Genomic DNA, 27,806 nt, shown 5'->3' with positions numbered 1-27,806 from the left:
CAAAGGTAAGTAATAAAGAAGGTATATCATTGTTATGAAATACCTAATTTAGTGGCAGGTAGGTAGGAAGGATAGAAGAATGTCGGGCATGGACTGGGTGGTCAGGAAGCCTTTCGGAGTTATGGAGGCCCTGATGGTCTGGGAAACTCATAATTTGGAGATTTCAAAGAGAGACTCAAGGACACCTTGATAGATTTGACTCAGTGATCCCTGGTGTGAAAGGTCCTTTGCCTGGTCAGCAAGGCTTGTCCCTGGGCAAGAATGACAACATTCTGCACTTCATCCCACCAGAGCGGGACCTGTCACAAAGTGCTGGTTGGTTCCTGGTTCCCGCAGGCTTCCACCAAGGGCAGGGCAGTCGCGGCCAGCAGACAGCCTGGCGGTGCCCTAGACGCCAGACTTACCCAACTCCACCCTGAGAAGAGGCGTGGAGACCCCGCCCACGCCCCGGCGAGCTCTGCCGGCGCGTCCGGGGGCCGCCCCCGGCCGCCGCGGCCACGTGACCCGAAGTGTGACGTAGGAGGAAGGAGACGCCATTAGAGGGAGGTGGAGAGGGAGCGCTCTTCGCCTTTCCTCCGGTGCCTGACGTGGTGGCTAAGGCCCTTCATTCTTGGACTTTCTCTCGGTCCTTCCAGGCCTCGCCCGAGGACAGAGAGGAGCCAGCGCCGGGTCGGCGGGCCGTTGGCAGGGCGCGGAGTCGGCCGCGGCCGTGAAGGCGCTGCCGCGGCTGTGGGGAGCTCGGCGCAGTTCTCGTGCTCGGGCGGCCGGGAAGCGGCGGGATGGCTGCGGCCGGCGGCGGAGCGGCGGCGGGCCGAGCTTACTCGTTCAAGGTGGTGCTGCTCGGGGAAGGCTGCGTGGGAAAGACGTCGCTGGTGCTGCGCTACTGCGAGAACAAGTTCAACGACAAGCACATCACCACTCTGCAGGTGCGGACCCCGGGCAGCGGGAGGTGGCGCCTCGGGGCCCCCACCTACCTGGGGCTGTGAGGACTTTGCCGCCCGAGTCCGCGGGATCTGGGCTGGCAAACTTCAGGCCTGTCATCTCCACCTTCGGATTGCTTTTCCGAGTTCGCCTTGGTTTCAGGCTAGGTCGGGGCGCCGGTAGATGGTGAGGACAGGCTACTGGACGGGAGGTGGAAGAACCCTGAAAAGTCCCAGTGTCCCCGGTGGTAGCTACGCACTTCGGGGAGTCCCCTTCCGTGGACTAGTTTTTCCCCTTTGATGAGCTTCCGCTTGGGCCCTAGGTGTTTTCACCCTACAGTCTCAGGGCTTTTTCTGTACTTCGGAAATAGGAACTTAGCTGCAGGTCTGATTTTTGCGAAAGGTGATTTGTAACTTAAGTACTTAACTGATGACAAAGTGTTTATGCAAGTTCCATTTTGTCCTGTTAGCAGGAATGGCAAAACAGCCATCTCTGGAGGGTTTTTGAAATGACCGCTTGCTGGTGCAGGTTACGCAGTTTCATTGCAGCCTGCGTGGGTCTGACTTGTGGGTCACTCATTCTGCGAGGTCGGTCGACCCACGTTGACACGTCATGTGAATACTGGCCAGCAATTGGTCCCAAAACTAAAAGCTTAGACGCTGCTACTATTCATTTCCTTAACCTGTCATGAAAGGCTGACTTTCTTCTGCACTTATATGGGAAAACATTAAAATATAATCATTAAGAATGAAGCCAGGCCTTTGAGGAGTATTCTCTCCCCCACACTTCTGAAGAAATCGGTTTGCATTTGTTAGGAAAAGTTTATCCTACTAATCTGGCTTGGTAAATTTGGCCAGAGGCAGTAAAGTCTAGTGGACATTTGAGTTTGATTGCCTAGATTGTATCCTGTCTTAATCCATTTAATTAGCTGCGTAATCTTGGGTAAATTTCTTAATCTGTCTGACCCTAAATTTCTTCTTCTGTTAAAATGGTCATAATAATAGTATCTAGCACATAGGGTTGTCAGGATAAGTTTATGTAAAAGCACTAGGACTTGATGCAGTGTAAATACCCTATTATTAGGGCCCCAACTTGCACAGTAGAATTTAATTAGTAATTGTGAAGTGTATAAGAACATGGATGCTATTTAATGGAATGCATAATCTAACCATTGTGACATTTGATGTTTGATACTATTATTAAACTCTTGGGTCTAGAATATAGGAAGATGCTGTGATTCTGATTCCATGTTCTATTTTTACCCGTCTGTTCTTAATCCTATGTGAAACATAATATCTGAATGTCAGATTATAAATTGCCACAAGTTAATGCTGCAGTGGTGCCAAAGCTCAACTTTGAACCCTGGTCTGATTTAGGATTTTGAAGAGTTAACTTTGACTGCGTCTGGATATTGATAAACTATTTAGCAATTTCCTTTACGCTAAGATCTAAAATGAAAAACTATTATAATTGAGATCTTAATGGTTTTTAAAAAGATAATTTAGTATTCTAACCTAAAAATTATATTTTTATTAGACATCTCAAAAACATGCTCAAAACTAAATACCTGAGAGAAGTCAGTGCAAACCCACACAGGAAAGAATAAAGTTATAGTAGATCTTCAGTATCAAAAGCATAAAAGACCTGATTTTTATGTTTATATAACTCGTCACAGTATCTGGATTTTTATAGAATTGAGGACTTTGTTGTATACCAATTTATGGAAACAGTACTCTAATCTCTTTCTCTTAGATATCAGTTCACCTCATTTTTCTTTTTTTTCCTGAGAAGTGTGATTTGTGTGACCTAGGAGACACAATGTTATATGCTTTTAATTTCCAAAATGAGAGGAAAGATATGCATCAGAAGATATGAGAAGAGTTCACTTTTTTCTTGTCAAGAAACTTTTCTTTTTGGTTGTTGATGGACCTACTATTTATTTATTTATATGCAGTACTGAGAATTGAACCCAGTGCCTCACACATGGGAGGCAAGCACTCTGCCACTGAGCCACAACCCCAGCCCCAAGAAACTATCTTTTTAAAGTACTTTTTGTTTTGCAAACTATGCTCTTATCCATTCATATTTTTTTAAAAAATTGTATGACTGATTAGAACCTCAGATAGTTCATGATTCACTGTTTCAGTCTTATTTTGAATTCTTCAGTCAGTTGATTGTCCACCTTTTTATTTGTTAACATCTTGAAGGTAAAATGAACTGATGTCAGAGAAAGTAGAAAACTACTGAGGTGGCCCATTTCCTTTTTAGACAGGTCTAATTTTCAGCAAGTTTTTCTTTGTATCAAGTCAAACTCTGTTTTTTTGTAGTTACCACCCTAGTTCTGCCCTCTGAATCTTGGTCTCATATGACATCACTTCTGATAGTTGAAGATAACTTATTACATCCCCTTGAGTCTGGTCTTCTTTGGGTAACACAGCTCTAGTTCCTTTAACTGGATCTCTAGTGACATTATTTAAAATCCTTCCACTATTTTTTAAAAAATTTTTACTTTTGTAGTTGTAAATGGACAGAATGGCTTTATATGTTTATTTGTTTTTTATTTTTTTGTATATGAAAGCAGAATGCATTATAATTCATTTACACATAGAGCACAATATTTCATATCTCTGGTTGTATATAAAGTACATTCACGCCAATTTATGTCTTCATACATGTACTTTGGATAATGATGTTTATCACATTCCACCATCATTTCTAACCCCCACCCCCTCCCTTCCTCTCCCACCCCTCTGCCCTATCTAGAGTTTGTCTATTCCTCCCGTGTTCCCCCTCTCTACCCCGCAATGAATCAATCAGTCTCCTTATATCAGAGAAAACATTCAGCATTTGGTTTTTTGGGATTGGCTAACTTCACTTAGCATTATCTTCTCCAATTTACCTGCAAATGCCATGGTTTTATTCTCTTTTATTGCTGAGTAATATTTCATGTGTATATATACCACATTTTCTTTATCCATTCATCTGCTGAAGGGCATCTAAGTTGGTTCCACAGTTTAGCTATTGTGAATTGTGCTTCTATAAATGTTAATGTGGTTGTCTTTGTAGTATGCTGTTTTTAAGTCCTTTGGGTATAGACTGAGGAGCGGATAGATAGCCGGGTCAAATGGTGGTTCCATTCCCAGTTTTCCAAGGAATCTCCATACTGCTTTCAATGTTGGCTGCACCAATTTGCAGTCCCACCAGCACTGTATGAGTGTACCTTTTTCCCCACATCCTTGCCAACACTTATTGTTCTTTGTCTTCATAATAGCTGCCATTCTGACAAGAGATTTCTTAGAGTAGTTTTGATTTATATTTCTCTAATTGCTAAAGATGATGAACATTTTTTCATGTATTTGTTGGTTGATTGTATATCATCTTCTGAGAAGTGTCTATTTCAGGTCCTTGGCCCATTTATTGATTGGGTTATTTGTTTTTTTGGTGTTTATCTTTTTGAGTTCTTTATATACCCTAGAGATTAGTGCTCTATCTGATATGTGAGGGGTAAATATTTGCTCCCAAGATGTAGGCTCTCTATTTACCTCACAGATTGTTTCTTTAGCTGAGAAGAAACTTTTTAGTTTGATTCCATCCCTTTTATTAATTCTTGCGCTACAGGAGTTTTATTAAAGAAGTTAGGGCCTAATCAATATTATCAAAATGACCATACTAGCAAAAGCACTATATATATTTAATGCAACTCCAATCAAAATCCCAATGGCATTCCTCTTAGAAATAGAAAAAGCAATTATGAAATTCATCTGGAAAAATAAGAGACCCAAAATAGGTAAAGCAATCCTTAGCAAGAAGACTGAAGCAGGTAGGTAGCATCACTATACCATACCTTAAACTATACTACAGAGCAATAGTAACAAAAACAGCAGGGTATTGGCACCAAAACAGACTGGTAGACCAATGGTACAGAATAGAGGACACAGAAACTAACTCACAGAATTACAATTAGAGGTGCCAAAAGCATACATTGGAGAAAAGATAGCCTCTTTAACAAATGGTGCTGGGAAAACTGGAAATCCATATGCAACAAAATGAAATTAAACCTCTATCTCTTACTATGCACAAAACTCAACTCAAAGTGGATCAAGGACCTAGGAATTAAACCATAGACCCTGTGTCTAATAGAAGAAAAAGTAGGCCCTAATCTTATTTGTTTATTTTTATGTGGTGCTGAGGATTGAACCCAGTGCCTCACACATGCTAGGCAAGTGCTCTGCCACTGAGCTACAGCCCCAACCCTAAAATCCTTTCACTGTTTCAACATCTCTCCTAGAGTGTTTAATCACTCTTAGTCATCATCCTTCTTTTCTTACATTTTCTTATATTTGACCTGTTAAAGTTCAGGTACATCTGATTTGCTTCAATGATTAAAGTCTGTTAATTTATATATTTATTAGTTATTTTGCAGTACTAGGGATAGAACCCGGGGACAGAACCCAGGGCCGCACCCATGCTTGGCAAGCACTCTTGCCACTGAGCTACTTTCCCAGCCTTTTTTTTCTTTTTCTTTAAGTTTTAATTTTGAGGGTCTCACTTAAGTTACCCAGGCTGGCCTGAAACTTGTGATCCTCCTACCTCAGTCTTCAGAGGAGCTGGGACTATAGGTGTGTGTCACCACAACAGCAGTTAATGTCCTTTTAAATTTAGATTTTGTGGGCTGGGGTTGTGGCTCAGTGGTAGAGCGCTTGCCTAGCATGTGTGAGGCACTGGGTTCCATCCTCAGCACCACATTAAAAAATAAACAAATAAAAACAAAGTTATTGAGTTCAACTATAACTGAAAAATATTTTTTAAAAAAATCCTTGATTTGGGGGGCTCAGATTGTGGCTCAGTGTAGAGTGCTTGCCTAGCACGCATGAGGCACTGGGTTTGATACTCAGCACCACATTAAAAAATAATGAAATAAAGATATTGTGTGTCTAGTATTAAAAAAAAATCCTTGGTTTTGTAATTAATGAACAATTGTTTGGCCTTCTGTGGGCCAGGAACTGGATGGGTACTGGACATATAAAGGATAAGATGTGCTAATATTTGGTAGCTACTTTCGACTTTTCACCTGAAGATTTGGGAAGAAAGTCTCCAGTGTTCTCATTAGATCATTAATAAAGACTTAAGAAGAGAGAGAAGTCCAAATACAAAGCTTGATGGCCAGTCTCACTGTAGTCCAGTGATACATAGCCAGAAATGAGTTTCTCTTGAGATATGAAGAATCTTAAAGAGTGGGACTTTTTCAGACTGAACATGGCCACAGGCCATTCCTTCCTCTTAAATGAGAAACACAATTATTGGTGGAGTGTTGTTCATACTGATAATGGAAGCAGAAAACAGTTTAAAACCAACCTTTATGGACTGCTACCTATTGGACATATATCCTTTGGTGAAATTTAAATAGTTATTCCAGCATTAGTGTTATCCTTACTTTTTGCCCTAGCCACATCAATCTTGCCCACAAGGATTATCATGAGATGTTTTGTCAAATGTTTGCTGGAGACAAGATTTACTGTTTTTAAAGTTTAGATCTATCAGGAAACTATATGATGTGGTGGAAAGTGAAAGGTCTTTTAAGATAGATAGGTTTAAAAGCTGATTCCCATTTCATAGCCTTTATGATCTTGGCAGGTTATTCTGTCTCTAAGCTGACTCTTTATGTATAAAATGTGAGTGCCTCACTCAGGTATCTTTTAAGTGGATTACATTAAAGGTATCACATGTAAAGCTCCTAGCAAAGTGCCTGATGCATGTTTGTTTAATAAATATTTGCTGTTGAATGAATAGATGGTGCTTACTTTTTTTCTTTCTTTCATGAAAACTCAAAAGAGGGAATGGGGTTATTTGACTTGAATCATTCTGAGAAATTTATGTTGTATCTGAGGGATCATTATATTTTAAAGTTATTTATAGATTTTTTTATATAAAAGAAAAATATATATTCTTATTAGAGGTTTGACTTGGGTTGACATTTCAGTAACTCACTTTTTAAAAAATTGTATTTGTTGTTTTGTTTGTTTTTAGAGTATGATGTTTGCCATGCTTTAGTGTTTTAGTACTTCTTTATTTTTCCAGAGCTTCTCCTAGTTTCTGATAGTTATAGAGTAATCTATAGATAAGTTTCCTGGCCCAGGACTTGAATTATATAAAGTACTCAAGGTCTCCTGTGTGGTTTTCTTACTGATTTGAGGCTTTGATAAATTTGACAAGACGGAGGAAGAGGATTGAAGTTATGAAATTTATTAAGGCAATATTGCTGACTCTAAGCAATTCAAAAACACTTCTGTTTTGTATCTTTTATATGTCAAACATTGTACTAGTGGGAAATGTAAAGATTAGTAAGACACTTTAGCTATCAGTTTACTTTCTTGACTTTATTCTTAAAGAACTGTGGGTATTTCAAATTGTAATCACTCCCTGTCTTTGGTGTATCTTCATTTTATCTGTACTCCACGGTGATCATTTCCTTTTCTTTATATGTACCACTTTTTTGCTTATTAAGGAGCTTAGTGAAGATTATGTACTCTAATTTAAGTGACTTCTATCAGTTTTTACTAATCTCATCTGTAAAAAGTAATCTTGTTTACAATAGAACCATCATCTCCTCTTCTAGGATTCCAACTGTGGAATTCCATCTAATTTCCTGGAGTCTAGAGTAGGTACCTCACACGTGATTAGCAAAGTAATGCTGTAAGCTTGACTGGACAGGTAGTATCCTGACAGTTTGGCAAATGAGAAAACTAGGACTTAGATTAAATTTCCAAGGCCCCCATCAATAGAAACTGTGTGCCTTTTTTTTTTTTTTAAGTCAAGCATACTACCTTTTTTTGTGTGCGTGTGTTACTAGGGGTTGAGCCTAGGGGCACTCTACCACAAAACTATATACTCAGCCCTATTTATTTTTAATATTGAGACAGGGTTTCACTAAATTGCCCCCGCAGGCCTTAAATTTGCAATTTTCCTGCCTCATCCTCCCAAGTGGCTGGGATTACAAGTGCAGTCACCACACCTAGCATTTTTCTTTTTTTTTAGTACTCCTTAACCTTCTTAGCAAGACTTATCATTTAGGTCTAGGAACTGGTTTTGTGTTTTGCATCATAGTCCCTAGACTAGAAATCTTGGTGTCCTTGTTTGTAAGATTATTATTATCTGGAAGCTGCATCACTGTTGATTTAGCAGATTCATTACAATGTCTTTATATAATACAATAAAGTATTTTTATCCCTTTATTATTTTATCACCTACATGTAGTTTTTATCTTTTTTTTTTTTTTTAAAGAAAAGACTTTTCCTGAATTGTGGAAACAAAATTCCCAATGTATACATATCCCATATCTGTGCCATTTTCTGCTTTGTGCTTTAAGCAGCTCCTTAGAAGTGACTATTGGACTTTGCATTTGAAAGTCTTTAATTGGCACTAAATTGATCATAATATCTCTTTTTAGAAACCAAGAACAGGAAATTTAGAAATATTCTTAGTTTTCTGATAACTAATTTTTATTGTCTTTTGCAGAGGGCTAATTTTAAAATTGTCTTGCCTGAATCCTGTCTTCTGGAAATGGTCATAGATACTTATATCTGCAACATTGTTAGTGACTAACAAGAATAATGCAACTAGGTATATGCATAGCAAGTGCAGGAGATAAAAGTAGGAAGATGTTTGTCTATAATTCCCTTACTGTGTTGTTTGCAACAAATTCCTCATGTTTATAAAATGATGCTTTAGAATTTTGCTTTGCTAGTAGTTAGTAAGCATAGTAAATGACTGGTTATCAAAGAACCAAAAGAATTTTTTTTTATCAAATAAGTTATTTTAAAAGACCTTTCATTCATCATATGCAATTTGTTCCTGTTGGTTTTTTTTCTATACTCTTTTTTTAACATATTTTTAAAAGTTGTCATCCAGTATAATTTCAGAGAAGATTTTGGGTAAATAAACACCAGGTACAAATAACAAATGTCAGCCTGAGCTAATAATAAGAAGATTGTTGATTTTTTAATGTCCCTAAAGTTTGGAAATTGAAATCATTGGGATTCGAAGTAGTGTGCTATTACTCAGGGTTTGGAGGAAAAAGGTAAAAGATGTCTGATTACTTTGATCTTTGTAACTTTGTGCCTACCCTAAGAATATTTTGGGAGGTGAGTTGGTGTCAGAAACACTTACTGTCCAAGTGGAGGACTGCCAGGTTAAGAAACATGTATGTGTTCTAGAATAGGGAACTTTGTGCAATGGAAAAAACATTCTGGTGTCAGACTTTCACCCATTGCAGCATGTGGCTGAGTTGTGTGCCCTGGGAGAGTCACTGTATTTCTTTGAATCTGAGGTTTAAAACTGAAAAATAAGGGCTAATTATCTACTTCACAAGGTTGTTGCAAACATAATGAAAAAGCCCAATCAGAGAGCTTGGAACATGGTCTGTACATTTTTTTCCCTCCTCTCTAAAGTCCTTTGAATCTTTCCTTTTAAAAATATTATTATTTTTTTTAGTTGTGGATGGACACAGTATCTTTATTTTCTTAATTACTTTTATGTGGTGCTGAGTATCAAATCCAGTGCCTCAAGCGTGCTAGGCAAGCACTATACCACTGAGCCTCAACCCCAGCCCTCCTTTAGAGTCTTTTGAGCCCTCCTTAGAATCTTTTTGAGTTGCTGCTATTTAACGTTATTCTCCTCTTCCCCTTTTTGATGAGGGAGAATTCACTGAGGTGTACCTAGGCATTTGTAAGTTCCTCAGAAGTGTGGAATTTTTTTTTTTTTATGGGGGTGGGGGGCTGGGGATTGAACTCAGGAGCACTTGACCACTGAGCCACTTCCCCAGCCCTATTTTGTATTTTATTTAGAGATGAAGTCTCACTGAGTTGCTTAGTGCCTCTCTTTAATTGCTGAGGCTGGCTTTGAACTTGCCATCCTCCTGCCTCCACCTCCTGAGTGGCTGGGGTTACAGGCATAAACGGCCTGGAAACTGTTTTTTTTTTTTTTTTTTTTTTTTTTTTTAATGTGTAAATATCTCCAGCTTTCTTGTGAGTACATTCTGGCTTTCCTAAGATTCTTATGTCCGTGATCACTTTCCCCTTTCATCTTTACTGCAGTAAAACAGAATTAAGAATCACTGCCCCAGAGTAAGTATAACCACAAATGGTATTTTAGTAGTCTGACCAAATTAAGTGTGTGCCTTATGGAACTGATGGGGATGGGAGGACAGAATTTCAGCCTTCTGACATTGGCTGCTAATTTGATTTTACATTAAACTTTTCAGATTTACTCTCAAGTATAATTGTATTTTTTTAAAAACCTGTTTAATAAAATATTTAAAAACTTGGGATGTATATAAAATAAGATCCATTTATATTACAGAAAGAATCTTTTTGGAAAATTGGGACTAAGAGTGGGGAAGTTTTTCAACCTGAAGTAAAAAAAGATTTAGTAGGGTTCCCCTCCCCTGCTTACTTGGGATTTAATCCCAGGCCTCACTCACTGAGCTATATCCCCCTGTATCTCCAGCCCTGTTTATTTTTAGTTTGAGGCAGTATCTCACTGATTTGCTCGGGCTGGCCTCAAATTTGCAATCCTTCTGTTTTATCCTGCCAAGTAACAAACCAAATTATTTTAGCTCAAATATGTGATATACTAATAGAGCATATTATCCAAGGATCAACCAGGAATGGTGGCATATACCTGTAATCCCTGCTACTCAGGACCCTGTCTCAAAAATAAAAAGGTATAGGAATAAAGTTCAATGGTAGAATGCCTTGGGTTTGATCTCCAGTCTGGAAAAACAACAACAAAAATAGTTTCCAAGGAAGGTTTTAGAACATCTGTTAAATAAATTCAGTTATACAATAGCATTATTTGAGGTCTATTATGGAAAAGGATGCTGTGGCTTCCACTCCTTCACTAGAGAAATATGTGTTCAGCTATCAGTCTGGGAGATACCATAGCATAGTGCTTATGAGTTGCATCTGGATTTCAAATCCTATTGTGTTACTGTGTGACCTTTGGTAAGATACCATAATTGCCTCAGCTTCCTCATCTATAATATTTGGAGAATAATTGTATCTGACTCACAGGGCATTAGAATTAAATGACATACTTGAAAAGCTCTTAGACCACTGCTCATTTCATTATAAGCACTGTGAAAGAGTTAAATAAAAATATGTAATCTAGTTAACAGAATGCTTATCCCTATAAAAGGGTAACTTAGTAGTATAAGACAGTATATACTGTGTATTAACAAGATTAAGTTCCCTTTAATTTTTCAGATTAGTGTTCAATGTGGATTTTATGTATAGAGTAAGAAAACTTAAAAATCTAGAACTGGATTTGAAGAGGTGAAGTTCAGATAGAGAATAAATAATAAATAATCAAATTAGAGGGGGATTATATGAACAAACAGAATTAGAAGGAATATAAATAGGCTATAGAAGTTGGAGAGGAAGTAGAGAATATTGGAAGTATCTTAGGAAGATAAGTGTGAACAAAATTATTGTAGACGTCTTTGGGTACAAAGATAAGGCTTTGAGATTTGTATATGTGGATTTTTCATCATTCACAAAGGAGAAGCTTATAGATTACTTTGTAACCCAAAGTAAGCATTCAGTAAATGTTAGTAGTAGCAGTAATGTCTGCGGTGGTTCACTGTAGGGAGGTTATTTCATTGTTTTTGACTCTGCCTTCTTACAGACTATGCTGTGATGAGCATCTTTTTCATAAAATTATGATTCCTAAGCAGATACTTAATACTGTACTTTAAGCTTTCATGGGAGGGTGATTATAAGTTTCAGAAAGGATGGTTAAAGAGAAATAAGGGAGATTTTACCAGCTCTAGTCACTTCCTTTTGCCAAGAAACCCCATAGTAGTCATCACAAAAGGTCATTATGGTACTAGCTGCCAGCAGGGAGTTTTTCAAGCATACTTAATAAAAATGATAACCTGTTAGGGAACTCTTCTATGAGTAATAGAAATTTAAAAAGAAAAAAAAAAACAGGGAGGCTTTGGGAAGGTAATTTAGCATGTAGAGCACGATATCAGAGGTGTTTACATATGGCATAATACAAAACCAATGGTCATAAAACTCCATAGGAAATATGAAAAAAAGACTTGGGAAGTTTGGGGGTGTGGTTATATATATGTATGTGTATGTGTATATATACACATACACACACCACCCATATATATATATATATATATATATATATATATATATGTACAAATATATATATATATTGAATTTGTAAATGCAGAACCTTTTTGACTAATATTGATATACAATAAGTAAACTACCAAACATTTCTTATATCTTAGAAATATCTTAGATTTTTTTCATCCTATTATTATTTAAGGAAGTCAATATAAAATTAAATGCTCTAGTAAAAAAAAAAAATTGTCCCACATTTAGAGGGGAAAAACTAAGCAAAGCACTATATTGTGTGTGTGGGGGGGAGGGGGAGTGAATCCCCCTACACATGCCAGGTATTCTGTCACTGACCTACATCCCTAGCTTTTCTTTATTTTTAATAACTTTTGTTCATAAAACAAGATTTCTTTTTCTTAGATAGGAATGTAAGTAAGTATTTTTCTGTCTTTAATAAAAATAATGTCTGGTTATAAAATAAAAATTCAAGGATTACTTTTTCTCTCAGATAACTTAAGATTCACCTTGAATGATTCATCTATAGTTTTTGGATAAGTAGCATTATTTTACATGAAAAGCTGTTTAATGTATTTCTCTTTTCTTAGGCATCTTTCTTAACAAAGAAGTTAAATATTGGTGGGAAAAGAGTAAACCTTGCCATATGGGTAAGTTAACCTTTTCATCTATATTGAGTGGTATCTGCCTGTTTTTAATATTTTGATAACTAATTTATGGAATACTGATTTTTTTCCCCCTAGGAATAGGAATTTGAATTTCTCTATTTTTTGAAGTTAACTGAAACTTAGGCAATTTTGTTTATGATTTTAAAAATTCCTAAAATCTAGTTAAGAATTATATTTAAATATTCATGTCATATTGACCCTAGCTACAGAAGGATCAACTCAGGATTCTACTTCAGAGAGTGGATAGGGTGGGTAGGATTGGCTTCCCTCCCAAAGTGCTAGCCTCTCACTGGTGGAGGGTAGGACAAGGATAATATAGTAGCATCTCTGTAAGCAGGTGGTCCTGGTGCATACTCCCTTTTATTTCTTTTCTCTATGGGGAAATCTGAATTTAGGGCAGGATCTATTCCTGGTTCATAATGTAGCATTGGCCATTTTGACCCTCTAACATCTGCTTGGTTTTTTAGTAAGGTTGCTGAGAAGAATTGGGAGAGGGAATTGACCTTTGTTTAACAGTAAAACATTTCATGTTAACCTAATGTTTTCTTTCTTTCTTTTTTTTTGGGTAACCTGTTTCTTTTAATAGTGTTTTGGGATTATCTGTGACTTTATGCTATTTTTTCGTTGATCAGAAGTTCACTGAAGTTGCAAAAGCAGACATGCAGACATTTTTTCTTCTGGTTTAATAAACGTTTGTTGCTTTATTTAGGATACAGCAGGTCAAGAAAGATTCCATGCATTGGGTCCAATTTACTACAGAGATTCAAATGGAGCAATTTTAGTTTATGATATAACAGATGAAGATTCTTTTCAAAAGGTATGCTGTTTACTTTTGGGTAGATGATTTAATGAGAAGAACAATGATTTTTCGAGTTTCCATTTACAGTTAGTATGCAGTTTGCATAAAAGGTGACTACTTGTTTTTACTGAAATGTTTAATTTTTATTAATTCATATTAGAGTAATTAATCATTTATTGCATGGCTTTCTCAAAGGGAAATAATTAAAGTTAAGCTTCAGAAAAATACAGGGGCTTTGTTTCTCCCTGTAAAAAAAAATCTCATTTATTTGATTCTGTAGATATTGGGCACCTGAAAACTTGGTGTAGCTATATGGGCTCCCTTTTTGTGAAGAGAGAAAAGGAAGAGCAAAATCCAGTTTAAGCTCTTTCTCCTCACTAAATATTCTGGAAGGTACATTGTAAATTTTCAAAGGACAATATAAGTAGTGTTTGTTTATTTAAAATTCCTTTGTTTTTTTTTTAAAAAAACTCCTCTTCAAACTTGCACCATAAATGTAAGATTTTTAAAGTTGTTTGGGATAAAAAATGATTTACCATTAAGCTTACCCTCTGAATTCTCATGGCAATCAGGATTAGTTATTTATTTGACCTTCCTTCCTAAAGCCTTTTTTTGGAATAAATTTGTCAGCAATGTGTAATGAAAGGGGATAATTTCCAAGGCAAAAGCTTTTTTTGCCTTGAGTTACAGGTTTATTCTTGTTAAAATTTCTTGCCTTTTTAGTTTAGTTTTGCTCTTTTTTTTTCCAGTAAAATCTAATGGTGCAGATAGATATACTAGTTAGCTCTTGGATTATTAATAACATAGTAAAGCAGTCCAAAGAGTAGGGAAATGAAATAGTATGTATCTTGCTGATTTAATGATTTTTTAAAGTTATTTTGGGGCTGCTGTTTGCTGTTTATTATCCCTTCCTGGATTTTTGCATAAAAATAAATGGTTTAAGTATTTTGTTGATTAAAAGAAAGTCTAGAGTTTTGGATTGAAAAGTGCCAGTTACTTATTAATACATAATAAGAACCCCAAAACTTCATGGCTTAAAAAAGGATTTATTATTTCTCATGATTCTGTGGGTATACTAGGTAGATCCTGTGCTTTGTCTGGTATATTGTTCCACCTAGTTACTCTTTTCTCCACATGCTTTCTCAACATTCTTTTTTTTTTTTTTCTATTGTTGTTATTGTTGCTTTTGGTATGGGGGGAGGGAGTGTTTGGGGATCAAACTCAGGGCTGCTATACATAGAGATACATCTCTAGCCCTGGTTCCCTTTGAATTTGAACTTGTATTTTCCCTGCTGCTATCCGCCACCCACGTTGCTGGGATTACATGCATGTGCCACCGTGCCCAGCTATCATTCTGTATTCTTGCTTAAGCTTTGTGTATGATATCTGGATTTCAAGAGAGCAATCGTAGAAGCTGCCCAGTCTTATAACATTAAGTCTGAAACTGGCACAATATTGCTTCTGTCACTTCTCTTAGTCAAAGCATGTTACAAGTCCATCTGAAATTCTTAAGGTGGGGAACTTCACTACCTATTGATAGAAGGCTAGGTGAAGCTATAACCAACTTTAATTCACCTCAGAATGGACAAGGGTAAGATAAGAATTAGGAGGCCTGTGGAACAGAATATAATTGAAGATAAATAACAAATTACTTTGTGTGTTTTGTTTTTATGGTACTAGGGATCGAGCCCAGAGTTATTTCACTAAACTATTTATACCCAACCCTTTTTATTTATTTATTTATTTATTTATTTTGATAAATATCTCACTTTTAATGCTCTTGCCTCAGCCTTCCAACTAGCTGGGATTATATTGATTGAATACTGGATTGATTGATTGTGGTGCTGGAGATCAAACTGAGGGCCTTGGACATGCTAGACAAGTGCTCTATCACTGAGCTGTATCCCCAGCTTAATAACAAACTTTATAAAATTTGATTAGATTAATAGGTTGTAGAGTACAGGGAGTAAAGTAATATGTAATTGGATTCTGGTCTGTTTCTCTTGGGATGATGAGGATGTATATTTTCTTTTTTTTACCAGTTTTGTCATTTTTTTTCTTATGTGAAATTGACTAAATGCTTTGAAATCTTTATGTATTTGTGAACCAAACAAAATATGGGGCTACACTGAGGAAACTGGTTTAGCCCTTAATAAAGATAAGGCAATGATAAATAATTACCTTTGGTTTTTATAAGGATTTGGGGTTGCTAAAGATAGTTCCTCTGTGTTCTTGCAAGGAGTGTGGAGCTGTTATATTTGTACTGTAGGACCAATGTACAGTAAGTGCTTATCATATATCTAATATAGTTTTTGTAATTTATAGGTGTATATATATTTTTTAAGGAAGGTGTGATTTGACTGCATACAGATTAAATTTTGTTACAAGAAAGCAGATGTCTCAAGTTTGTTCTTTATCTTTTTTTTATTATAATCCTGTTACTTTTGTTATAATATTATAAGCACGTATTCAGAAGATTAATTTTCTTAATTCTAGTTTACTCCCACCTGCATCTGCTGCTATGATATGCTTAATATATAGTGGAGAATCAGTTTATTACTAGAGTTGTCTTATACCAGTGGTTCTCTACCAAGGGATGACAATGTCTGGAAACATTTTTTGGTTGTCACAGCTGGAGGATACTATTGGCTTCTGGTGAACAGAAGCAAGGGGATACTATTAAATTATCACACATTACACAGGGTAGTCCTTCACAATAAAGAATGATCTGAGCAAAAAAAAAAAAAATAACAGTAGTGGCAAGATAAAAAAATGTATATGGGCTTGTCACACATTAAATGATGAAAATATATTTTGCTGGGCTGGGGATGTGGCTCAAGCGGTAACGCGCTCGCCTAGCGTGCATGCGGCCCAGGTTCGATCCTCAGCACCACATACAAACGAAGATGTTGTGTCCGCAGAGAACTAAGAAAAAATAAATAAATGTTAAAATTCTCTCTCTCTCTCTGTCTCTCACTCTCTCTTTAAAAAAAAAAAAAAAAAAAAAAAAAGAAAATATATTTTGCTATATTCTCTTTTTTGGTGCCCATATACATTTTTTTTCTCTTTAAATGTATGATAGAGAAGTTCTTAGGCCCTCTGTTTAAAAACCAGTGACCGTACTAAAGACTATTTTAAGCCCACATTGACTATAGACATTTATTATCATTTATTATAGACATTTATTGATATGCTTTGGTAAATAGCTTTGTTTGGATCTATCAAAAATTTATAAAAATCTGTAATCAGAGGTGCATCTGTAGATACATACATATTTAGAGAGAGAGAAAAATCTTTTCATTTTATGTGTTTTGCAGTATAATCTGATAATAGGAAGCTATTAGACATTTTGTGGTATTTTGCCAATGTTGAATATTTAGGTGATATTATAGTACTAATTTTAATAGGATTTGTTTTAATATTTGTTCTTTTTATACACAGGTAAAAAACTGGGTCAAAGAATTACGGAAAATGTTGGGAAATGAAATCTGTTTATGTATAGTTGGTAAGCTTCATTACTTTAAAAAATCCTTTGTTTTCTTAATGTTTTAGTAAAAAAGTAATTCTTTTTAAAAGTGACATGAGAAAGAAATAATTATAGTATTTTAGTATTAAATATTTTAGAATAACTTAGTATTTGAAGGTGATTTTACAAGAGGTACAAACCCTATACTTCAGGGAACACCTTCAGGAACAGATTGGATGCTAACCTTTTAAGGCTTCAGGTTCTCTAGTCTTGCTTTATTTAGTTTAGCCTTTGCTGTTTTTCACTATAAGATTTTGTTTAAAAAAAAAGAGTTTAGGAACTATTTTAAATAAGATTAAAGGGGCGGGGGCTGGGGTTGTGGCTTAGTTGTAGAGCACTCACCTTGCACGTGCAAGGCCCTGGGTTCAATCCTTAGCACTACATAAAAATAAATAAATAAGTAAGATTAAAGCCAATTACTTAAGTCAGTATTCTTGTTTTATACATTTAACTATATACATTTTTGAAACAAGGACAAATTTGAATGCAGGGATGCAGTAAATAGATTATGATCCTGGGGAGGAGGAATTTTGTTAGTTGGTAAAATAAGAAGACTTCTAGAGCTCAGTCTTAGACTTCTAGAATTTTTCTTTGGTTCCCTTTATCTTCAGATGATTATTTCTATGATATATTTGTCACACAATGAAAGTATACGAGGAACTATCCTCTGCACTCAACAGACATTATCTCATACAATCCTGTAACCCTACAAGGGCTTTATAAAAGAAGCTGAGTCTTGTACATACATACTTGCCCAATGTCAGGCAGGTATCAGAGATGGGATTTGAATTGAAATCATTTTGACTTGTGTTCTTATGCTATTAATCCTTAAGATGTGCATTGTCAGTCTGTTTTCTCCTTTTCCATGTGGCTGATAATAGCAAGAATGAATTTAGAGAAATCTGAGTAGTTTTAGTGGAGGATGAAGGTGGTATTTAGGTAAATGAAGAAATGGTCAGTGTGGGAAAATCTTGCTTTTAGCCATAAGAATTATTTTTTTAACTTGAATTTATATTTCTTGCATCTTGTCACCACCAGATTGGCAACTTTACAATCTCATATCAGGGCACAAATTGGGTGGTGTGGGGTGGTGTGAGAAGTCAAAGAGATACTTTTGTCCTGCCTTTTAGTCTAAATGTTAGGTGGTTGACTAGACAGCAGTGATATTTCGGACTGAAACACTAGAGTAACAAACTACATAATGTTTGACACCAAAGTTGCAGTTAGTCATTTTGAGGTTTGTGTGTCTTTGTGTGGTATATGGAATTTATCAAGAGTAGAAAAGACCACAGTTTGTAAATGATTGAACATTTTCTTTTGGAGGATTGTGTCATCTCTCTAAAACAAAGAAATAATACTAACACATATACATAAGAAAGAGGAGCCTCAAGAGCTTGTTACTTTACCAAGGTCCCTCACAAAAGTAACATTAAAACAACAACAACAAAAAAAACCTGGCTTAAATAAGCTCATGAATAGTTCATTTAAATTGTATTTTCTTATTGTTCATATTATAAGAAGGTTTGGAACGACTAATATGACATATAAAAAGTTCTCTCTCCCTGCTACTGACAAGTATGTCATGGAAGTTTAATTAGAATTCAGAGTTATAACAAAGCTCATTTACTATTGTTCCCAAACTTAGCTACATATGGTGGTGCTGAGGATCAAACCTAGTGCCCCACATGTGCGAGGCAAGCACTGTACCATTGATCGATAACCCAACTCCCTGAAGAAGTTTTTTTAAAAAGATAAAAATTCTTTTGAGTGGCTTCTTTGAATCAAATACTATACTATAATTGTAACCTATATGTACTTTTCGATATTTGGGAACACTTTATCTGATCTGACCCAGTGCAAGAATCTCATTTAGATCATCATGTTACTCTTGTATGCAGATTTGTGGTAACACTGTGTTTTTATCAGAAAGGCTGCTTTTTAAAATAAATGAATTTTGTTAGTTAAAAACTGATAATATTCCCTATAATCTTTACTTACTGATTTTGTGTGTGTGTGGGGGGTATAACCTGAGAGTGAACCCAAGGGCACTTAACCACTAAGCCCCAGCTCCAGCTCAGTGGTATTTTATTTAGAGACAGGGTTTCTCTAAGTTGCTTAGGGCCTCTTTAAGTTGCTGAGGCTGGTTTTGGTGATCCTCCTGCCTCAGCCTCCCAAGCTGGTGGGATTACAGGCATGTGGTACCACTGCAGCTGGCTTACTGTTTTAAGTGTATTTTTCATTGAAATATAATGTGTATTTAAAAAGTGTACACATCTTCAGTAACAACATAATTTTCACAAAATGAAAATTTCATTGTGTAAAATATGAAAACCCCACTGACACGTCTTTCTTACCCCAGCACTATTATAGTTACCTTTTCTTCACTGCCCTTCACCCTACACCACTACCCTGACCTTTTGATACATGAAGTAGTTTTGTTTTGAATTTATATAAATGGAATCATATGAAGTCTTGTGTCTGACTTCTTTGGCTTTTCATTATGTTTACAAGATTCTTCTGTGGTGTTGCACATAGTTGTAGTTGATTTTTATTCTTTGTTATCTACTTCTTTATGAATATTCCACAGTGTATCCGTTTTGCATTACTTCTTACCTCTTGATTTTTATTTTGTCCTCTGTGGTAGTTCAGTGTTTACTCTGTCTTCTGTTTTATTACATTTAGTAAATGGTAATAGTACTTCACAGTACTCTATTGAAGATTTTATAATTATTTGGAAAATGCTTGGCATAGAAATAGACATCTGACAAAATATTCTTTTCCCTTTGCATAAGTCAGCACTTCAAACATTTGAAGCCTACTTGAATTATTTGCATGAAGTCTTTAAATTCTTCAGATCCTTAATTTTTTTTTTTCATTTGGCTTACCTTCTAGACTTCCTAATCATCATGATCATTTTCTCTTAGGTTTGTTCCAGTGGTCAGTGTCTCCTACACCCGAAAGAAAAACTAGAACCCAGATGTTAAACTGATGTATTCTTTCAGGGTCCTCTCCCCTTTCTTTTAGTACTGGGAGCTGAACCCCGGAGTCTTTACCACTGAGTCCCTTTTATTATTTTGAAACAGGATCTAAGTTGCCCTTGAACTTGCTATCTCTTGTGGTAGCCATCCAAATTGCTGGGATTACAGGTGTCTACTACCATTGCCTAGGCAAGCCCAGAATTCCCTGGGCTCAAATTATCCTCTCTTAGCCTCTGGGGTCGCTGGGACTACAGTGTTTGCCACCACACTCAGTTTCTCTCTTTTAATACTTATGCTGTCCTATCAAGATTTGTTAAGATAGCATGAAGTTTTTAACAGCCATGTCAACTTATTGTCTCTTTTACGTAGATAATAGTATTGTTCAGTCAGGCTTTTCCAGCTTGTTCTTATGTAATTTAGTTATTTAAATCTATAGGTATTTCAAATTGTCATACATATTCGAACCTTGGATTTACAGTCAATTCATTTTTTCATGCATAAACTGAATATTTAACCATCTAGAGTCTTCTTTAAGGCACTCGATAACCATGTGTTAATCAGTTATGGAGAACCCCGTACTTTACTAGCAGAGATCTTTTCCTGTAGATTGTGTTCCTCATTCATTGAATGACAGTCTTGGCTGTGATTGTTCTATTTAAGCTAGTATTCTGCATCAGACTTGTCTTTAACACTTGTGTATTTATTAAGTAAATATTATTAATCATGACTACCATTTATTGAGTGTCATGAACTATATGAACTACATGGTATTTCATTTAGTCCTTCTAACAATACTACAAGAAGATGATTTCCATTTTACGGATGGATGAATGGGCTTAGAGAGCTTTGTACTTCACAAAAACATGTATCAGGATAGACCTAGGAGTTTAACTCAGGTCTATGTGTTACTTCAGGCCCATATCCTTAAATAACACTGTTGTTTGCTATATCAGGTTTTGGGCCTAGTGTAGTTAATACATAAAATAGGTATGGTCCTTATCCTTTCAAAGCTTATTATAAAGGAAGTGAGAAAAAAACAAGTTACCATTGTATATTATGATTTCTGCTATGAAAAGGGAAGTGCAGAATGGAGTCTTGTAAGACCACAAAAGCAAACTTGTCTAGATTTAAGGAGTAAGGGGAGATTTTCTAGAGCACAAATGGTTAAACTAAGTTAGCTAAATGCAGCTAGTAGGATTGTAGTAAAAAGTGTGTTACCTGTCATGGAGTTTAATTCTCTATTGATTTTTCGTGATTATTGATCACTCACTGTGATGAATGTGGCTGATATTAATAACGAACTCTTTATTGAACAGATACTATATGCTAGGGATTTTTACCTAATTAACCCTGCAAGGTTTGCTAGCTATATTTGTACATTGTGAAACTAAGGGAGGTTAAGTAATTTACCCAGGATTTTAGTGCTATGAAATAAACTGGGATTGAAAAATGTTTTATTTTATTTAAAAGTTGTATGTCTTTTACTAGGAATTGAACTCAGGGATGCTCTATCACTGAAGTAGATCCCCAACCTTTTTTATTATTTAGTTTGAGACAGGGTCTCACTAAATTGCCCAGGCTGGCCTCAAATTTGTGATCCTTCTGCGTCACTGGGATTATAGGCATGTGCCACTAAACCCAGCTGGAAAAAGTGTCTTTCCATTATGCCTCACATATCCAGACTAAACAAAATATAATTCTAATTCTTTATCACTAATTATGCCATCTCCCCTTAGCAATGAGCTTATCTCTTCTTCCTTTTTTTTTTTTGGAGTATTGGGGATCAAACCCAGGGCTTTGCATATGCTAAGAAATAAGCAAGTGCTCTACCACATTCTTAATTCAGATATGTATTTTTTTAAGAGAATTAAACAGTGGCTTTCTCCTTTCCTCAGTCCACTTACAAAAAAATTAATAAAATCTTCATCGTATACTTTCCAAATAGATTTTGATCAAGTAGATGCTTACTCTGCTGGTTGCCCTTGTTTTCAGGTGCCTTAAGCCTTTCAAAAATCCATGTAGCGGAGCTGGGGTTGTAGCTCAGTGGTAGAGCGCTTGCCTAGCACGTGTGAGGCACTGGGTTCAATCCTCAGCACCACATAAAAATAAATAGATACAATAAAGGTATTGTGTCCATCTACAACTACAATTTTTTAAAAAATCCATGCAGCTGCAGAGTAGTATCAAATAGGAGCTTCAGAGCTTTACTTCCTTAGCTGTCTTGCTTTTGAAAAAAGAAATTACAAAGGGTTTTGAACTTTGGAAAGAAATCAGTCACTAACGAGTCAGTTTCCTGTGACATTTTCTGTGCCAACAATTCATTGTGATCACTGATTGTTCTAAGAAATAGTAGTTATCTATTAGAGGGATTTAAATTTTTTATTTAAATAATTAAGTCATTAAAATATCTATGATAGTTAATAATGGTCTGATTTATTAAAATTAGTCAAAATTTTGAATATTATTACATGATAAAACATTAATTTCCCTCAATGTTCCTTTGAAACAGTAAGGTGATTGATTACCTTCTTTCTCTGACCTCACTCTTTTTTAGGTGTTGATGATTCTGGTGGAATTTTTAAAACAAAGCATTAAAAACCTAAGAAAAAAATGTTTATAGGGTTTTAGTTGGTTGGACCAAAAGTTTTCTTACTATTAGGGGATTAAATTGTTTAACCTTTTTAAAGGTACAGTCTTGTGCCTATTAGAGCTACTTGCCACCAGATGGTGCTTTTTGCATTCTTTATAGAATAAAATAACTTGTTTTCCCTCTAGTTACTGTCAAATATACTGGCTACAGTATTTAGCAGATTAAAAATTTTATTGACAAATTATAACATAGGAAATCAGAATTAATATAGAACTTCTTACTAAGGTAGACAGGTAACTGTTCAAAGTAGAAAAATTCATTACTGACTTCCATGGTACTCACTGATCTTTATTGTTTTGTCTGCTTCTCTCCTTCTCATCCTTAGGCTATAATGGCAAATAGTTTCTTGTAGCTACCAGCAATTAGTGTTCAATTGTTTGAGATTCTCAATATACAGAACTGCTGGATTTAAACTTTTCAGTGCTAAATATTATATCTTTCCTCAGGTGTTTACTTGAATACTTTATCTAAAATTTCTCTAAAATTTTCTTCTCAACTCTATAAGGTCCCAAGGGGAAAAAATGACCTTGATTATAAGATTTCTTTTTTTTTTTCTCCCTAGAATTCATAATAGAAGAAAAAAAATATTTGAAGTGTTTTTCCTTAAGGTCTTTTTCCCTATTCTTAACTGTTGCTTCAGTTACCTTTAGCACTCTGTGTCTGGCCAACTCACCTTAACTTTTGTCCTGTATTTAGTAAGAACTCTGCAATTTACAGTATCTTTATTTTTGTTCTGGTGACTTTTTAGCATAATCTTGGTTTTGGTGCTATTGTTTAAAGAGAGCTAAATTTATTTCTTTTCAGCAATTTAAATCTGCATGATATGCATATATTAAGTTCTAATAAGTCACTAAAATAATATATTTTTTGTCTCTGTGATGGTAAAGTTCTTAAAAATCCATACATTTTAAGTTTTACTTTAACTCATTTATATTATCTAGGAAACCAGAATCTGTTAGGGCCCAAGAAGTTAGCTGAATATATTTTAGTAAACAAAAAGATAGCCATACTTAATTATTGACTGGCTGTGAGTTGATTGGGGAACATAGAAAATTTTTTCCTTTTTAGCCATTAATGTTTTGCTAAAAATTGCAAGTTTTCCCCTACATTCCCTGGGGAGTCTTAATCCCTGTTATATCTACATCAAAGAATAATGCATATCTCCTTGAAAAGTAGTTTTCTTTGACACAGTCTGAAAATTTAGGGATATGCATTAATCCATTTGAGAGAAGATGATTTGTTCATCTTGACAATTGTGAACAGCTCTCATATGATACGGATTAACTTTATAGTTTTAAGACATTTAGAGGTCTGATAGGGATTTGTATTACTTTTTTCAGGTAATTAAGATGGCAGTTGTACATTTAGAATTGGCTTAATTTTATTATAAAAATGAATCAATGTTAAGATTAGTATTTACTTTTTTCAAATTAGGTAATAAAATAGACTTGGAAAAGGAGAGACATGTTTCCATTCAAGAGGCAGAATCGTAAGTGTCTGGCACCTCTACCTGCACACCCCCACCCCACCTTGTTACTCCCCAGAAGTCTTCCTCTTTGTATAGTATATATTACCATTAAGATGTTACTCAAATCTCTTAAGGTTTTAAACTGTTGAATTCAGTGAAACATGTTTATGTTGGTAGTTTCTAGAGTTTTGACAATATTTAAAAATATTCTGCTTTCAGTTCCCATTTTGATTTCGTTAAAAAATAAAAGAATTATGTTAAAAAATTACCATGTTCAAATAGGCAGTGAATCACAAAAGCTTAAGAATTTGAGTTTCAAATTAATCTATAAAAATTTTAACTCTTATTATTTGTGTTATTTAAAATTTGGTTCCATGTACAGAGAAGTTAAATGACTAATTTTAATTTTACTACACTTGGATAAATTAATAAGTCATTATTATGTTTTGCTGCTGTAAAAAATTCTTAATGTTTTACATCAATTGCTGATGTTATTTTCTTTTTTTAAGGTATGCAGAATCTGTAGGAGCAAAACATTATCATACTTCAGCCAAACAAAACAAAGGAATTGAGGAACTCTTTCTTGATCTTTGTAAAAGTAGGTATATTCAGATTTAATGTGCCTAAAAATGGTTCTTTTTAAAGCATTGGTAGTGTTTCTAAAGTGATATTTTGACAATTTCCATTAATGTCCACATAGATGATTTGTTGCATCTACCTGTACTACTGTTTGTTTATTTAACTTATTTTTTAGAAAATTTTAAATATCTTACTTTAGCTGTGTTTTAAATAGTAATTAGCACACATGGAATGATATGAATGGTATGTGCTAAATGCATAAAAATATATGCATAAGTATTATGCAGATTAAAACACCTATAAGAGCTGTAACTGTCTGTTGTAGGGGGTGGACCTTATTTAGATTCTGATTTGACAAACTAATGAAAAACATTTGTGAAACAATTAGGAATATATAACACTTGATGGATACTTGGTGATTTAAGATATAATTGTCAGTTTTTTAGTGTGATTATAGTGGTGTAATTAAACTTTTAAAAAGTTCTTTGAGGTGCATATCAAAATAATTCACGAATAAAATTGTTTCTAGGCTTTGATTTAAAATAATGATACAGATCTTTAGGTATGGACAAAATCAGGTGATAAGATTTCATTATGCTATTTTTTTTCTACTTTTACCTATGTTGAAATTTTCCATATAAAAATTGTTTAAAGTAAGTTTTTTAAAAATATGTAACCTGCAAGGGAAATAAGTTTTTAAAAAATATGTAACCTGTAAGTTATTTTCTTATATTGCCAGTAGAATGCGTATCATATTTAGGAAAACCCTGGTCTATGCAATAAGAGATTGAAATGACTTTGGCAAATTGTATTTCTTAAATTTATGGACCTCAGACTCTTGAGAAATTTGACAAAAGTGATTGTGTGTCTGTCTGTCTGTCTGTCTCTCTCTCTCTCTCTCAAAATGCATACCTTTATAAACTTTGAAGTAAATTTCAGTTTTATGAAACCCTGAAGTCATTCATAATTTTTCTGGAATAGTGATTATCTAAATGAGATATTCTTATCAGCAGCATCACTTGAGAATGTGTTAGAAATGCAAATTCTTGGACTCTGCCCCAAACCCTACAGAATCATAATCTCTGGAGATGGCAACAAAAGTCTTTATTGTAATGACCCCCTGCCCCATGATTCTGATGCACACTGAAATGTGCAAATCCTTCACATGAATCAGTTGAGGATCTTGTTAAAATATGTAATTTGATGTTGCAGATTTGCCCTGGCACCCAAGTGGTGATGATGCTATTCCTCACACCAGACTTGTAGTAAAAGGTTCTAGATCCTAATGGCTTACCAATGTGATAAATCTCACACCTTCATAATTTTTTGAGTATTCTCCATGTTTACTTAGAAATCATGAAACACACATAAGTACTAATGTATGTTATACATTTTAAAGTGTACCTAAAGATAGAAATTTTGAAAGGTTAAAAAAAAATAAGAAATAGATTTCATAATTTTCCTTATTTCATTTAATTGGATTATCCCACACACCTTAATTTGGAAGCTATTCTTTATGAGCAGTCTCTGAACCCAAATGTTAGAATCTTCATCTTATTTCAGGGACTCCCTATTTTTTTCTCTCATTTTGTCAATTATGTATTTTGCAAATATTTTCTGCTAGTCTGTCTTGAATTTTATTTTTGTCTCTTAAGAGCAAAAGGCTTTTATTTTGTTTTGTGTGGTACTAGGGATTGAACCGAGGGGCATTTTGCCACTGAGCTGTATCCCTAGTCTTCCCTGCTCTTCTATTTTAAAATTCTGAGACAGGGTCTCACTGTGTTGCCCAGGTTCCTGCCTCAGCCTCTCAAGTAGCTGGATTACAGGTGTGTATCACTGTGCCTGGCTTAAAAGTTTTAAAATTTCATTGAGATTGAGTTTATCAATTTTTTAATGATTTTTTGGGTCTTATTTGAAAATCTAAGCCAGAATCACAGAATATTTCTCCTACAAAGATTTTTTATCCTATGTTTTTTTCCTAGATTTTTTGCTTTTATGTAATTGTGTTTAGGTAACTTTTCCTGATTTTTGCATATGGTGTTGAAGTACAGGTTAAAGTTTATTTTTTACAAATACTTGTTCGGTTTTGGTACCATTTCTTGAAAATATTATTCTTTCGTCATTGAATAGCCTTGGCACATATGTCAGAAATCAAGTAACTATGTATGTGGTGGTCTTTTTTTGGACTTTATTTTCTGTTTCATTTATCTGTTTCTTCTTTCATGAAGCAAAAACTGTCTTAGTATATCTTTATCAATGAGTCCTCCAACTGTTCTTATAAGCTCCTTCATCTTAAACTCTTATTCATTCAAATATCATTCACGGGCTGGGGATGTGGCTCAAGCGGTAGCGCGCTCACCTGGCATGCGTGTGGCCCGGGTTCGATCTTCAGCACCACGTACAAAGATGTTGTGTCCGCCGAAAACTAAAAAAAAATAAATAAATCAAAAAAACAAATATTATTCACTTAAATTATTGAAGAATAAATCCTTCGCCCTAAATATCACTTGTACTTGGAATAACTTGAACTTTGACATATCACTGATATGTCAAAGATTGTATGTTTGAAAGATTTTTAGGATTATACTTGTACAGTTATTTTCTCAAAGCCCCAAAAAAAAAAAAAAAAGTTTTTTTTTCTATTGCTATCACTGTGGCCAATATACCACTGGTTATATTGATGCTCGCTACTGAAACTAGTTCTTGAAACTTGTGTAAATCTATTATAGTGAGCTAAGTGTTCATTATATTTAATTTCCTTGTTGATTAAAAATCAGAAATAGCTCTCATAGTGGTATACTGAAATTATAGAAAGAGGAAACTCAAAGATTGTAGAATTAATAATTTTTGCTCTCTCCCTATCTTTAGGGATGATAGAAACGGCACAGGTGGATGAGAGGGCAAAAGGCAATGGCTCCAGTCAACCAGGAGCTGCAAGGCGAGGTGTACAGATTATTGATGATGAGCCTCAAGCCCAAAGCAGTGGTGGAGGATGCTGTTCTTCTGGATAACCATTCAAGCCTAAGAAATTAAAAAATAAAACAAAACTGTGGATCATTGCCCTCAA

The 27,806-nt window shown here is 35.1% G+C and overlaps 1 protein-coding gene across 1 annotated transcript; it reads left to right on the top strand.

The window, feature by feature from the left end:
• Nucleotides 1-639: 639 nt before the first annotated feature.
• On the top strand, nucleotides 640-27,806 carry Rab21 (RAB21, member RAS oncogene family). The gene is made up of 7 exons (XM_005330419.5): nucleotides 640-926; nucleotides 12,662-12,721; nucleotides 13,449-13,556; nucleotides 16,980-17,043; nucleotides 24,127-24,181; nucleotides 24,670-24,758; nucleotides 27,608-27,806. Exons 1-7 carry the CDS (start codon nucleotides 780-782, stop codon nucleotides 27,748-27,750), a joined length of 666 nt encoding a protein of 221 aa, XP_005330476.1. The 5' UTR covers nucleotides 640-779; the 3' UTR covers nucleotides 27,751-27,806.

The sequence above is a fragment of the Ictidomys tridecemlineatus genome, chromosome 6 (genome assembly GCF_052094955.1).
Source record: "Ictidomys tridecemlineatus isolate mIctTri1 chromosome 6, mIctTri1.hap1, whole genome shotgun sequence".
In the NCBI taxonomy this organism is placed as follows: domain Eukaryota; kingdom Metazoa; phylum Chordata; class Mammalia; order Rodentia; family Sciuridae; genus Ictidomys; species Ictidomys tridecemlineatus.
Note: the sequence above shows the minus strand (reverse complement) of the source record. Positions and strands in the feature narration are given on the sequence as shown.